Below are 13,783 nucleotides of genomic sequence, written 5' to 3' on the forward strand. Positions count from 1 at the left end.
TGGAGAGGAGAAGGGAGTTGAGGGAAATTGGAAGGGGAGGTGAACCATGAGAGACTATGGACTCTGAAAAACAATCTGAGGGTTTTGAAGGGGTGGGGGGTGGGCGGTTGGGGGAACCAGGTGGTGGGTATTAGAGAAGCCACAGATTGCATGGAGCACTGGGTGTGGTGCAAAAACAATGAATACTGTTATGCTGAAAATAAATTTAAAAAAATAAAAAATAAAAGAGTGTTTGGGGGTTCCCCTGGTCTCTGATTATAATTTTGAATGCTGAGGCAAGCAGGCAGTAGGGCGCTTCTCTCAATAGCCTTCAGAGGGGGTCAAATTCTGCCAGCTGGCCACCAAGCTATAAAACACAGCTTCCGAGAACTTCATAGAACAACAGTTGTCATAAAGCTATCACTCATTGCCTCCCTAGAGTTTACATTTAACTTATTTTCTCCTCACAAAAATATTCCAAGGTCAGCATTACCATTCCCATTTTTATGGATGGCAAACTGACCTCAGAGGGACTACACCGCCTAAGTATACGCACGTAGTAAGTACCAGATCTATGCCAAAACCCATTCTCTTCCACTGGCCAACCTTCCTATTACCTCCACATCTGGGCTTGCCAGAGCCTGTACTTACAACCAGCTCCGTTTATCCACACTCTGTATGTTTTTAGGATCTCTCCTTTCTCTTGCAGAAAGAGAAAAATTCACCTGAAGAAAACATGTCCATAAGAGAATCCCGATATTTTCTACTCCAAATATCTTGTTTCCATTCACAGTGTCCGCATCTCTCTTCTGAGTCTGCTCCCACCTTCCATGAACCCACCTACTTGTTTTCCCACGCTACCATGCAGGGGAGCATTATTAACATGGATTAGCTGGACAAATCCAATTAAAAACTCTCCTAACACCTTTGTTCAGAGAAGTACCACCAGGACCTTTTCAGATCTTTTCCTTGACCTTTTCAGATCTTTTCCTTGCATACTGGAGAAAAGTCATGAGCCCCAGATTAAACGGAAGGATCTGAAATAGAAGGGTTTCTATTTCATTTTGAGAACCCCATGCCCTCATTGCCGATGAGATCTACTCCCTCTGCCACCCCACCCCATCCCCCAAAACGCAGGGATAAAAGCGCTTCCCTACTGACATGTGTCCATCCCCGGTCAGGAGGTCCGCCCATAAGCCCCTCTTCCTGCTTGCTTCAGAGGCAGAGCCCCGATCACTCACCCAGGAGGGCCGTCTGGGGGTGGGTCCGAGAGTGTCTCCCTCTAGAGATGGACCTCGAGGGGGGCCGCTCCCTGGCCTCAGTGGGGAGGAGAAGAAGGGTCTGTCCAAGCACCAACAGAAAGCAGCCCACCAGCATCTTTTCCATCTTCGAGAAGAGGAGGAGGGGAAGGCTGTGACAGACACAACAGGAGAAGGGAGCAGGGTGAGATTTCCAGGTCTCCTTGAACTCTAGGCGCTGCAGACCCGCTGTGCCACCTTTTCAGTATCAAACGTGCCCCTTGTCCTTAACATGTCATTTATGTGTTTGATCCTTAAGAACCCAAGGAACTTCCATTCGGAGGTTCTTGAATACTCTGAGCAGGGCAAGCGTATGAAAATTTTTCATCATTTTGTTCTCTCTGAGACTGAATGGAAAACTTGACAGGAGGAAAAAAAAACCTAACCTCAGGTTTCTCTTTAGTTATTTATTATCAATTGTTTACAATCATATTCTATATCTTGGATTTGAAAAAGGAAAAAGTATATCTGAAGATTCCAAGTACCATTACTCCTTCAGTCTGATAATAGGGTATCCTCCAAATAAATATATATAAATTCCCAAGGCATTCAGGTCCGGCGGACACAAGGTAGCATCCCATAGCGAGCCTCCCTGCCTCCCTGCCTCCCCCACACGAAAGTGAAGAGGCAGCATGGTACACAGTGGGCAAGGGCCTGGACTCCGGCACCAAACTTCCTGGCTTTGAATCCCAACTCTGACACTCACCAACTGTTTCTTTAAGACCCTGGCCAAGCTACTTAACCTCCCAAGCCTTGTGGGAATATGGGATACTATTAGTTAACTGAGTGAGTTAATACATGTAACTGAAGCATTTAGCATAGTGCCTGGCACACATGGGGAGGTGGGGACAAGCAAATGAGCAAAGGCGCTGGGGGACCAGAGAATAGGATCAAACCCAGTGTTAAGCAGGAAGCTCACAGGTGCGTAAAGAACTCTAACTCTGAGTTGAGCTCTAGGTACCCCCAGGAGCAAGGGGACTTAGAACCAAAGGAACCATGTCTACCAGGACAGCACTGCCTTTACCCATTTTCTGTATTGGCATAGGCGATATAGAGGCTCAGAAGGATTCTAAGCAGGGAAGTGACAGGGTCAGAACCAGGTCTTTCCAGGATAGCCAGTCTCAACGCTTCACATGGGACGAGAAAGGAACTTGGCCACATGGTGAGTGACATCAAGACTATTCTGTCTGGGGGCACTTGGGTGGCTCAGTGAGTTAAGTACCTTGACTCTTGATTTTGGCTCAGGTCATGATCTCATCATCGTGAGACCGAGCCCCATGTCAGGCTCCATGCTGAGCATGGAGCCTGCTTGAGATTCTTCTCTCTCCCTCTGCCCCTGCCCCCCATCTACTAGCCACCACCACCCCCTGCTTGCACTCTTTCTCTCTCTCAGGTAAATAAATAAATTCTAAAAGAAAAGACTGTCCTGCTTGGCAAAACCTCATGAAGAAGGCAATGTCCTGAGACTAGGTTTAAATTTCCCACTTTCTACGCATGTGACGAGTGTCTTTGCAATTTATTAATTTACATAAATTAGGTGGGGAGGAGGGAAGACTTAAGGTGGAACAACATTTAAGTAACATCACATGCATATAAAATCTTTACTGAGTTCTTATCTCGTGCTTGGCAATTTCACCCAACTGACTTCATTTTATCCTCGTGCCTAACTTGCAGAAATCAGAATGATTACCTCTGCTTTTTAGAGATGAGGAAACAGAGGCTCAGAGCAGCTAGCTCAATCACTTGATCAAGGTCAAACAGCTAAAGTAAGTAGCAAAGCAGGGATTCAAACCTAGGGTAAGCAGGCCAATTTACCAAGTCAGTGATTAGCAGAAAACCCAATGAGCTGCTGGTAAAATGCGCAGAAGACAATTCACAAAAGGGCATGGCTGTTTCGCTGTCAGAGGCAGGAACAAGGCAGGGCCAGGCCAAAGACCATTTCCCAAAACTTAAAAACAAAAACAAAAACAAAAACCCACCTCGGTAATAAGTGAATAGTTTGTTCAGCAGATTGCTTTTAGGAGTTGACCTGGCGATAAACCCAGGCTGTCAACCTTCAAAGTCCACAGTTTTGCACACTTGCTATGTACAGCTAAGTCACTTTTCCCCTATGCATTAAAATTATATTAAAAATAGCAAATGGGGGTACCTGGGTGGCTCAGTGGGTTAAAGCCTCTGCCTTCGGCTCAGGTCATGATCTCAGGGTCCTGGGATCGAGCCCTGCATTGGGCTCTCTGCTCAGCAGGGAGCCTGCTTCCTCCTCTCTCTGCCCGCCTCTCTGCCTACTTGTGACCTCTGTCTGTCAAATAAATAAATAAAATCTTAAAAAAAAAAAAAAGGAGGAAATACTGTATTTTTAAAAAATATAGCAAATGTTTGGGGGTGTCTTGAGTTGTTCAGTCGGCGGGGTATCTGCCTTCGGCTCAGGTCATGATCATGGGGTCCTGGGATCTAGCCCAGCATCAGGCTCCCCACTCTGCAAGGAGACTCATTCTCCCTCTCCCACTCCCCCTGCGTGTGCTCTCTCTCTCTCTCTTGCTCTCTCTCTCTCTCAAATAAATACAAAAAATCTTTAAAAAAAATAAATAAAAACAGCAAGTGGTTGTACAGCACTTACTATGTGCCAGGCACTGGGCCAAATGCTTAATTTAAGTGTATTAAATCATTTAATTCTAGCAGTGACTCAGAGAAGGTAGGTGATTTACCTAAGGTTATGCAGCTAATAAAGCCGTGAGGCTCAGGGGCATACGGGCTCATTCCTGAGAACTACAGCCCCCAGCTTTTTAAACAGATTAAATTCTTCACTAATTAGATTGGCCCCTTTTCATAGCTTTAACTGTGAGATTCTTTCCAAGAAAAGGAACACTTAGAAGATTGTGCCTCTTTCTCTAGTCTTAAACCTACTATTTACTTTCCAGTTTCCTGGGTATTCATCACATTTTATGTGACTTTATAAGTGTGTTATGTCATTTATATGTGATTTATTACTTTACTGCTTTCTCCCTCCTCCAAACTGAGAAATACCAAGGCCCCCTTTATTTATTTTCAAACGTATACAACATGTTCTCTAGGCCCACTTCCAACCTGACATATTTGCATTTAAATCCAAACATTTGGAACATGATGTGGTGGGTGATTAGCATTTTCCAAAAACAATTTCATGTGGTTGGGGTTCCTGCTGATTTCAAGAGGTATTTGTATTTTGAGATCACCATCACTAACCAGAAGGCACTAAGGATAGGGGAAGGGTAGGGAATGAAAAATAAACAGAGCTTGGGGCCCCTGGCTGGCTCAGTCACTACTAGAGCCTGAGACCCTTGATCTCGGGGTGGTGAGTTCAAGCCCCGTGTTGGGCGTGGAACTTACTTAAAAAAAGAAAACACAGAACTAAGCACTTCTAGGTATCGAACACCAAACAGGTTACTCTTATCTTCTTTGTGCTTCAGTCTCCTCATCTTTTTTTTTTTTTTAATTTATTTATTTGACAGAGAGAGATCACAAGTAGGCAGAGAGGCAGGCAGAGAGAGAGAGGAGGAAGCAGGCTCCCTGCCAAGCAGAGAGCCCAATGCGGGCCTTGACCCCAGGACCCTGAGATCATGCCCTGAGCCGAAGGCAGAGGCTTAACCCACTGAGCCACCCTGGCGCCCAGTCTCTGCATCTTTAAAGTGGGGATAAGAAATAGACCTGGTTGTTGTATGGATTAAATCAATCTATATATATAAAGCACATAGAACAGTGAATGGCACATAGTAAGTGCTCAGTAACTACTTGTTGTTCTTATCATTATGCAATCAAACCAATTAATATAAAGTACACAATGGTCGTTTTGTCATATTAAGCCATTTAACACACATGAAATTAACATTTATGCTTATTTATTTATGACCAGTATAATAGAACGATGACATACAAATATATAACTTAAAAATAACACTAGTATCTGAAAGTATTTAAAACGTTTCTTTTTCAAACTGCAGTGGCATGGCCAGTCACAAGCTGGTCAAAAAGATTTGCCCAACATTTCTGATCTGTTATTTATATCTGACTGTATAAACTCTTATAAACCCAATAAAAAGAAGACAAAAAACCCATCTGAAAATATGTGAAATATTCACACCAGCACAGGTGACCTACTGTCCTAGTTTACCCAGAACCGCCCATGTTTTAGCACCAGACGTCCTGCATCCTGATAAACTCCTCGTTCCTGGCGAGACTGAGATGTTTCCTCTTGCTACGAGCAACCTCGCTCCTCGGAATTCACCCAAAAGATACAAAAATTCATCCACACAAAGACTTATACTCAGATGGTCCTAGAAGCTTTATTTATAAAGACTTATACTCAGATGGTCCTAGAAGCTTTATTTATAAAAACTAAAAACAGGATACCACCCAAACGTCCACGTATCGATGAGCGGATTAATTAACTGCGGTACCTCCGTACAATGGAATGCTACTTGGCAACTAACGGTTGGATTTTAAAATAATTATACTGAGTGCAAGCAGCCAGACACAACAGATCACATTTGGAATGATTCTGTCCATGTGACATTCAATAAAAAGCAACACTACAGGACAGAAAGCAGATCCGTGGTTCCAGGGTCCTGTGTGTCGGAAGAGATCAGCTACAAAGGGACATGAGGGAAATTGGGGGGGGGGGGGAATTAAGTGTTTATATCATGATTATGGTGGAGGAAACATAGATGTATGGATTTGTCAGAACTCCTCAACTGTCCCCTAAAAATGATGAAATTTATCGGTATGTAAGTTATACTTCAAAAATGCTGTTTAAAAGAAACTAAAGGGATGTGGGAAAGAATATTGTACACACGCCCACATAAAGCCAGTAGGACAATATTAATATAGACAAGATAGACCTTTTTAAAAAAATCAAGTGATGGGGCGCCTGGGTGGCTCAGTGGGTTAAGCCTCTGCCTTCGGCTCAGGTCATGATCTCAGGGTCCTGGGATCGAGCCCTGCATTGGGCTCTCTGCTCAGCAGGGAGCCTGCTTCCTCCTCTCTCTCTCTCTGCCTGCCTCTCTGCCTACTACTACTAGTGATCTCTGTCTGTCAAATAAATAAATAAATAAAATCTTTTTTTTTTTTAAGATTTTATTTATTTAACAGAGATCACAAGTGGACAGAGAGGCAAGGAGAGAGACAGAGAGGAGGAAGCAGGCTCCCTGTGGAGCAGAGAGCCTGATGCGGGACTCGATCCCAGGACCCTGAGATCATGACCCAAGCCGAAGGCAGCGGCTTAACCCACTGAGCCACCCAGGCGCCCCCATAAATAAAATCTTTTAAAAATAAATGAAGTGACAGTGAAACAAGAGAAAAGAAGTCAGGGCATGGAACCCTTATTCATAATGTTGCTCAGCTGGGCACTTAGAGCTGAGAGCATTGAAGGACGGGCACCAGTTCAAGCTGGGAAATAGGCTGAAGCTTGAGAAACGGGTCTTTTCATGTATGGGCATAGGAGGATGGTTGTGCTGGGAAACAGAGGTTAATTCAATCTGAACAGATTCCATGAAGCATTTAGGGGCACGGAAAGAATATTTTTTAAAAAATACAACAGCTTTGGGACGCCTGGGTGGCTCAGTTGGTTAAGCAGCTGCCTTCGGCTCAGGTCATGATCCCAGCGTCCTGGGATCGAGTCCCACATCGGGCTCCTTGCTCCGCAGGGAGCCTGCTTCTCCCTCTGACTCTGCCTTCCACTCTGTCTGCCTGTGCTCGCTCTCACTCTCTTACAAATAAATAAATAAAATCTTTAAAAAAAAAAAAATACAACAGCTTTGACTTTTGTTTTAACTGTGTTTCTCCTCTCCATGGGACGAGTCTTTTCATTAAGCTTTAACAAGGGGGTGGGGGAAAAGGGAGAGGAGACTGCTCTGACCCTCGTAGCCTTGGGTTCTTCTACATGTCCCCATTCCAAATAAACTGTCCGGCGAGTAGAATCGCAGCAGAGCCATCAGGATGTGCTGTGGGCCTTGAGAGGAGAGGCCCGGCCTGTTAGAACACCCTGCGGGATCTCAGTACAATGACTTCTCTCTCTGGGTTTTAGTCAGCTGTAAAACGAGAGGCGTGGCGTGAGAGCCCTGTTTCTCAAGCCAAACCACAGGCCAGCACAGTCCTGCGATCTAAAGAAGGCTGGGCATGACTTTCTACAAGGTGGTAAACTCTGTCTCTGGAAAGGAAGAGAACGCGGGGGGGGGGGGGCGGGTAAGCTGTTACTATTTTTTAAGTGCCTACTATGTGCTGGGGAGTGACCTTGGGCATTTTGGGTATTATCAGCTCACTGGATCCCTACAATCCTTCTGCGAAGTGGACGAGTTCCCAATTTTATGCTACTCTCCAAGACACTCTCCCAGCCCTGAGAGCTAGCTAAGGGACAAAGCCAACCTTCTATCCCTGCCATCTCCCCAGCTGGAGGAACTCAGATTCGTGTCATAGCTGGTGCCTCCCTCCACGCTGGCCCCCTTGGCCTGGGAGCCCTACTTTAACCAAAACTGCGTTCATTCCTCAAGGCTCAGCTCATCGTGTTACCCACTCTCTAAAATGTTCTCCAATTTTCCAAAGAAGGATTGATGTCTCTGTGAGACCCGAAGAATGGGTTGGTTGTCCGCCCTAGCCCTCGGTGTCTTTTTCTTGCTACCAGATCTGTCTCCCTGCCTTGTATGTGAGCTGACCGTACCTGGTCATTGCTGTATCACCCACATGCTGGGGGCGGAATTTAATAAATAAGTCCTTAGAAAATAGACAAATGTTGAACAAAAGCACTTATTGAACAGCAAAAGATCAATAAATGTTGAATCAAACGGGCCCAGTTCTACAACTGACGACTGCCAAAGTCTCAGCTCATGTCTTTCTCTACATAGGATATTTGTCTAAATACAGGTGACCCCAATGGCTATCTCCTGTGACAGGAGGACCCCCTCCCTCAAATTTCTTGGCCAAGTTAAATACATAATTTTAAAAGGATATAGACAAAATATCAGCTATCGAGTCACAATAAATAATGCATCAACGTAGTCACAAATGCCTATTCAAAATGCTTTAAATTACAAAATAATATATCACTTTAGAATTAAGGCTTTTCTCCTTAAAAATGTTCCATAAAACAATGTTTAAAAATGCTTGCCTTTCGAACATCACTATTTTGTCAACAGTGAAGATATGTTTTGAGTCTTCCAACCTCGCCACCTGTGTCTAAGTTATCTGAGCTACAGAACTTTCCAGACCTGTATATGATGCTGTCCTTGGACATTTTATCTCGGGCCACGTAATAAGAAGACACCATATCTCCACCACTTGCTCCCTCATGGTGTTCTTTAAAGGATTGTATCCAGCGTCACCCAATCCTTGCTACTGGGAAATTGTGCCCTCGAGCATAATTACAAAATCTGTGTCAATTTGTTTACTTTTGCGTCAATTTGCTTATGTTTCGGTGTGTATCTAGATGTATACAAAGCTAGCACATGAGAACATTTTGAACTAGTGTGTCTTCCCCAAACAGCACTTTGCTTAAAATATTTTCTAGATTCCCTGTACTTTGAGAGACTTTGCAAGGACTCAAAGGGCAATTTCCTCTTTCCTAAGGAGTAATTTTGGCGGGGGGGGGGGGCCTTCCCTCATATTTTAGTATATATGGTCATTCCTTCCATATCTTATTTTCCCTTCCATGCACTTAAGCACCAAGTCCTGCCATTTTTTTTCCCCTCACTGATGTCTTCTCACTCATGTCTCTTCCCTTTCCATCCATACCGAAGTCACAGCCCTAGACCTTATTCCCATCAGAGAGACCACTGGTGGTTATCCCCCAATATCTTCCTACCTCTCCTTCTTTGGTAATACCCCCACTTTTGAGCTGGATATGTGATGGGCTGGAGTAAAGACCATGGCTCCCAGTTCTCCCTTCTTGCCAGCGTGACTACATGCTGGCCAGTGGATGACCACAGTCATGGTATGTACAACTTCTGGAAAGTGTCCTAAAGGAGGGATGTGGGATTGACCTCCTTGCTTTTTGCCTTCCTGCTGGCTGGAATGAGAACATCCTGGCTGGATGCCCAGCAGTCATATTGAACCATGACCCACGACAGACATGGAAGCCACGCTCTGTGACAAAGCGAGGCACAGGAGTATTGGTCCCTGACCCCACTCACACTTTGGACTCACCGCCTCCAGGCTTCTAGAATGCAAGACAGAAATAAACTTCTTTCTCTAAGCTGCCATTATTTCAGTTTTTTCTGTAAGTTGGAATGGAACATCAGTCCTAATTAATAGACTATTTCCAAGTCTCACCTAGTGAATCCATTTAGCACCAGTGCTGAATTCAATCTCCCCAAAACACTATTATGCTTATCATGTTCCGGCCCAAAAACAGCCCGTAGCTTCCAACTTCCACATGCCTATAGGATAAAATCTGGAGTCCTTAGTTTAGCATTCAAAGCCATGTTATCTGGCCCTGGGTTATAATGCTGACCTCTGCAAGTCCCCCCACCTACCCCACCAACACACACACACACACACACTCTCTCTCTCTCTCTCTCTCATTAACCCTTCAACCGCATAACCTCATACAATGTTTCTTACTCTCTGCTGGTTGGATGGAGTTTGTAACAACAGACACATGGGTAGGTGGTCACCCCCTTTCAAAATGAACTGTGAATGGAAAGAACCCAAATGCTCCTTAACAGAAGAACAGATACACTGAGGTAAAGTCATACATGGGATATTATACAGCAAGAGAAAAGAACGAATTACCACTTTATGCATTAACGTCATGAATTTACAAACAAAATACTGAACAAAATAAAATTCAAAGTGGGCAAAGCTAATCTTCCATCACAGGAATCAGGGTAGTGGTTACACTCTGGTGTCTGTGTGCAGAAGGAGGCATGAGGGGAGTTTGGGGTGCTGGTTCTACTGATTCATCAGAATGCTGGTTACACAGTCATGAAAAGTAATCCTGCTGTATCCCTAATTATGGCTTCCAAAGTCCCCAAATCTGGCCCTCAGGTGCCCAGATCAATGTGCGTTCTGGGCTGTGCCCGTGCTACCCCTCACCACTGACATCATCACTGCCGCCAACTTCTGACAACGGCCCAAGCCTCTGGAATCCAGCCCAGCCCTGCCTTTCTCTCTGAGTCCCTTTCAGGGTCCTGCCAGGTAAGGCAATAACGGCCGTCTGCCAAGCCACATGGCAGGGTTCAAAGATGACCTCACAGTCTGGAGCTCCAAGTGGCAACTGGTCCCTTGGAAGGGCCTCTCTGGCGCTATTTACTAGCAACAGTGACGACATGCTCCATGCTCCTTAGTACTTCAGCCTCCCTCCTCCTTCCTCCCACGACCCTCCCGAGCTACCTCACAGGTGTGTGAAATAGGGCAGCCCTCCTGAGCGTCCCTAAAGACAGGGAGTCCCAGGAAAGCGTTCTCTTGAACACGGTGCCACAGACCAGAGGGCTGGAGGTCCTGGGGGAAAGCGCTAGAGACTCTGACCCACATGACTGATCTTGAACTCCACCACTCACCCCTGAGTCTTAGCATGTCTTCTGTCACTGCATGCCCGGCTTCACACCCACCACCTGGTGCCCGCCAGCGTTGGCACCCATCACACCCTATGGCCTGCTTTTCCTGAGACCTGAGCCTGTTTCTACTCCCCTTACCAGCCGCACCCCGGCCTTACTCCTGGCCTTCTTTTAGGCACCCGTCAGAGCTCTTTCCAGGAAAATTGTGGGATCCCTTTCTAGAATCTCCAAAGACCCTCTTATTTCTTTGCTATCTTTCAAAAAGCAATCATCTGTTTTCCTTTTCTTTAAATCTTGGGCCTCATCACAACTACTTCTTGCGGAACAGAGATACCTGGTGCTTGCTGTTGAGAGCTTAGGGCATGACTAAGAGGAGGGAGACCCAACAGGGCTGAACTCTGCTACGGCATCTCCAGTGAGCGAACCCAGGCCACACTGGCTCCCGTTTGCCTGGGTCTGGATGCTAGGAGCAAGGAACTCTGGAGCCCTGATTTATTTTTAAAAAAGAGAGAGAGAGAGAGAATCCTGGCAACTGGGAGGCCTAAGGTGGAATTCTGGCAAGAATAAAAGTATGGACAAGCAGTGAAAAGCCATAGATCTCTGCATTCTTAAGTGGATTCTCCTCTTCTTCTTCTTCTTTTTTTTTTTTTAAAGGTCGTATTATTTGACACACACAGAAAGAGAAGAGCACAAGTAGGCAGAGCAGCAGCCAGAGGGAGAGGGAGAACCAGGCTTCCCCCTGAGCCTGATGCGGGGCTCGAACCCAGGACCTGAACGGAAGGCAGGATTTAACTGACTGAGCCACCCGGGTGCCCCTCGTAAGTGGATTCCAAGGCACCAAGCTTCAGGGGCTAAGAGGAAGCTTTCCAGTCCACTGACAATAAACCCACTGTGGTATCTTGACATGGTTTTATGAAGCTGTCCCTTAGAAAGCAGGAAGGGAGAGCTGTGGAGGAGTGGTCTTCGGACTGGAAAACCCCAGTCAACCACGTGTGGATTATCTGCCCCGTCATGTATCTGCGGAGAGGCTATATTCCTGAGTTGGGGAGGAGGTGACTGCTCATAAGAACTCCTTGCCTGGGCGCCTGGGTGGCTCAGTGGGTTAAGCCGCTGCCTTCGGCTCAGGTCATGATCTCAGAGTCCTGGGATCGAGTCCCGCATCGGGCTCTCTCTCTCTCTGCCTGCCTCTCCATCTACTTGTGATTTCTCTCTGTCAAATAAATAAATAAATAAATCTTTAAAAAAAAAAAAAAAAACTCCTTGCTTTTTCTGGAAACAGAGGTAATAGAACTCACTACCTAGCTTTAGGACACGTCTAGAACTGTTCTAAGGACCTTAATCCTCACCCTGAAGGTGAGGATTTAATCCTGCCCTGAAGGTATTTTAACATCTCCACTACACAGATGAAGAAACTGAGGCATAGAGTAGTTGGATTACTCCAAGGTTACCAACCTGTGAGCTTCCCAGCCAGGGTTTGGACCTAGGCAGGCTAATCCCAGATTCTATGACCTTGACCACCGACCCCTACAGCCTCCCCTCTCCTGGAAGGCCCATTCAATGCACTTGGTGGAGATGCTTCCTGGCCCCCTGATTCATGACAATTTGGAACTCGGTCAGTTGGGTTAGTCCGGGGGGAGGGGGGCGGTGTCTGTTCCCGAGAAGCTGCTCTCTCTCCAGTCCTGGCCACCTTGTCTCCTCCCCAAACTGTCCGGGGTTTCTAGCAACTACCACAAAATGCCCTCCGCTTTTTCCTCCCTTCTCCACATGGAGAGACAAGGGAGGACCAAGAACAAAATCCAGATAACAGGGCATGAAAATACCAGCCGACCGAGGGGAGGAATCCGATTCGATCTGGCCTGCCAGTGAGAAAGAAATCTCACTGGATGCCCGCTCAACAAGTCTCAGCCTCCCCGTCCCCGCGGCCGTGGGAGCCCAGGTCCGGAACGCGCGCTGCGGGGCACAGCGCCCCCACGGGGCACTGCGGGTGCGCCCGGGGCAGGGAGCGCGCCCCGCTCGCCCGGCCAGAGTGGCCAGTCTTCTCCCCGCCTGGGGGGTCCGGGCAGCGCCGCCCGCCGCTCGCGCGCGCCCAGCAGGGTCGGGAGCCACAAGCCCCCGGGCGGAGGGGGCGCCCGGCCGGAGGGGCCGCGCCAAGCCGCAGGCAGGGGCCGGGGCTAGGCGGGCAGGCAGGCCTGGGGCAGCGCCCGCGTGCGCCCGTCCGCCCGCGCTCTGCGGGTCTGGATGTCGGTCTGTCAGGCGGTCGGCCGGTCTGTCCGCGCCTCGGGGCGGCGGGGCCGCGCGGAGATCCCCGGGGAAAGCGCGCCCCGCTCACCTGCAGCCGCCGCCGCCGCGGGCGCCTGAGCAGCGAGACGGGCGCAACCACCCGGGTCTTCGTCGCCGACCTCCTCGCCGCTCGGGGAGGCGCCGTTCTCCTCGGGGGTCGCTCGCGGGAGCCGCGGAAGAAGCCCGAGCCTCGGCCGCTGTCTCCTCTTTCGCCGCTTCCTCCAAGTCCCATCCCAGAGCGCTCCCCTCGCTCGCTGGCTGCCTGCGAGGCTCGGGGCCAGCGCGGGAGGGCGGCGGGGAGGCGGCGCCGCGGCGAGGGTGGGGAGCGGGCCGGGCGGAAGGAGGGGTGTCGTCTTCGGGGATGGGGAAGGCGCGGGAAGGGAGCGGCGGCCACTGCGGCCCCACCCTGCGGGCAGCGGGGGAGCCGGGCACCCTGGCCGTGCGTCCTGCCTGCTGCCACCCCGCTCCACTCGGCCCCCTCCGCCAGCCCAGGCGGGCTGCGGACTCCAGGGGTCCGGACCGCAGACTCTGAACAACAGAGGCTCTGGGGGACTTGGCGGGGTGGTGTGGAGGGACAGCATCTCCTGAGGCAAGGGGGGCATTGCAGGGGTACTGTGTCCTGAACTTGGGGTCACGATCTGCAGGAGGCATCCATCGATGATGGTGATGAAGAAAAAGTGGTGAGAATGGGGATAACTGGTGACA

The 13,783-nt window shown here is 48.3% G+C and overlaps 1 protein-coding gene across 5 annotated transcripts in view; it reads right to left on the reverse strand.

Moving 5' to 3' along the window:
- Positions 1-13,563, reverse strand: part of MATN2 (matrilin 2) — a 135,753-nt gene extending 122,190 nt beyond the window's left edge. For 4 of the 5 annotated variants that reach the window (XR_014309448.1, XR_014309449.1, XM_082722798.1 and 1 more), the window contains exons 1-2: positions 13,128-13,562; positions 1,221-1,390 (exon numbers count right to left, since the gene is read on the reverse strand). Coding sequence is in view for 2 of the 5 variants with exons in the window: in XM_082722798.1 (XP_082578924.1) it covers positions 1,221-1,365 (145 nt within the window). In the remaining 3 variants the exon portion in view is untranslated. Of the gene's footprint in view, positions 1-1,220; positions 1,391-13,127 lie in introns of all 5 variants that reach the window. The other variant, XR_014309447.1, reaches the window with a different exon arrangement.
- Between the last annotated feature and the right edge of the window lie 220 nt (positions 13,564-13,783).

This window comes from Mustela nivalis (assembly GCF_964662115.1).
Source record: "Mustela nivalis genome assembly, chromosome: 2".
Lineage (NCBI taxonomy): Eukaryota > Metazoa > Chordata > Mammalia > Carnivora > Mustelidae > Mustela > Mustela nivalis.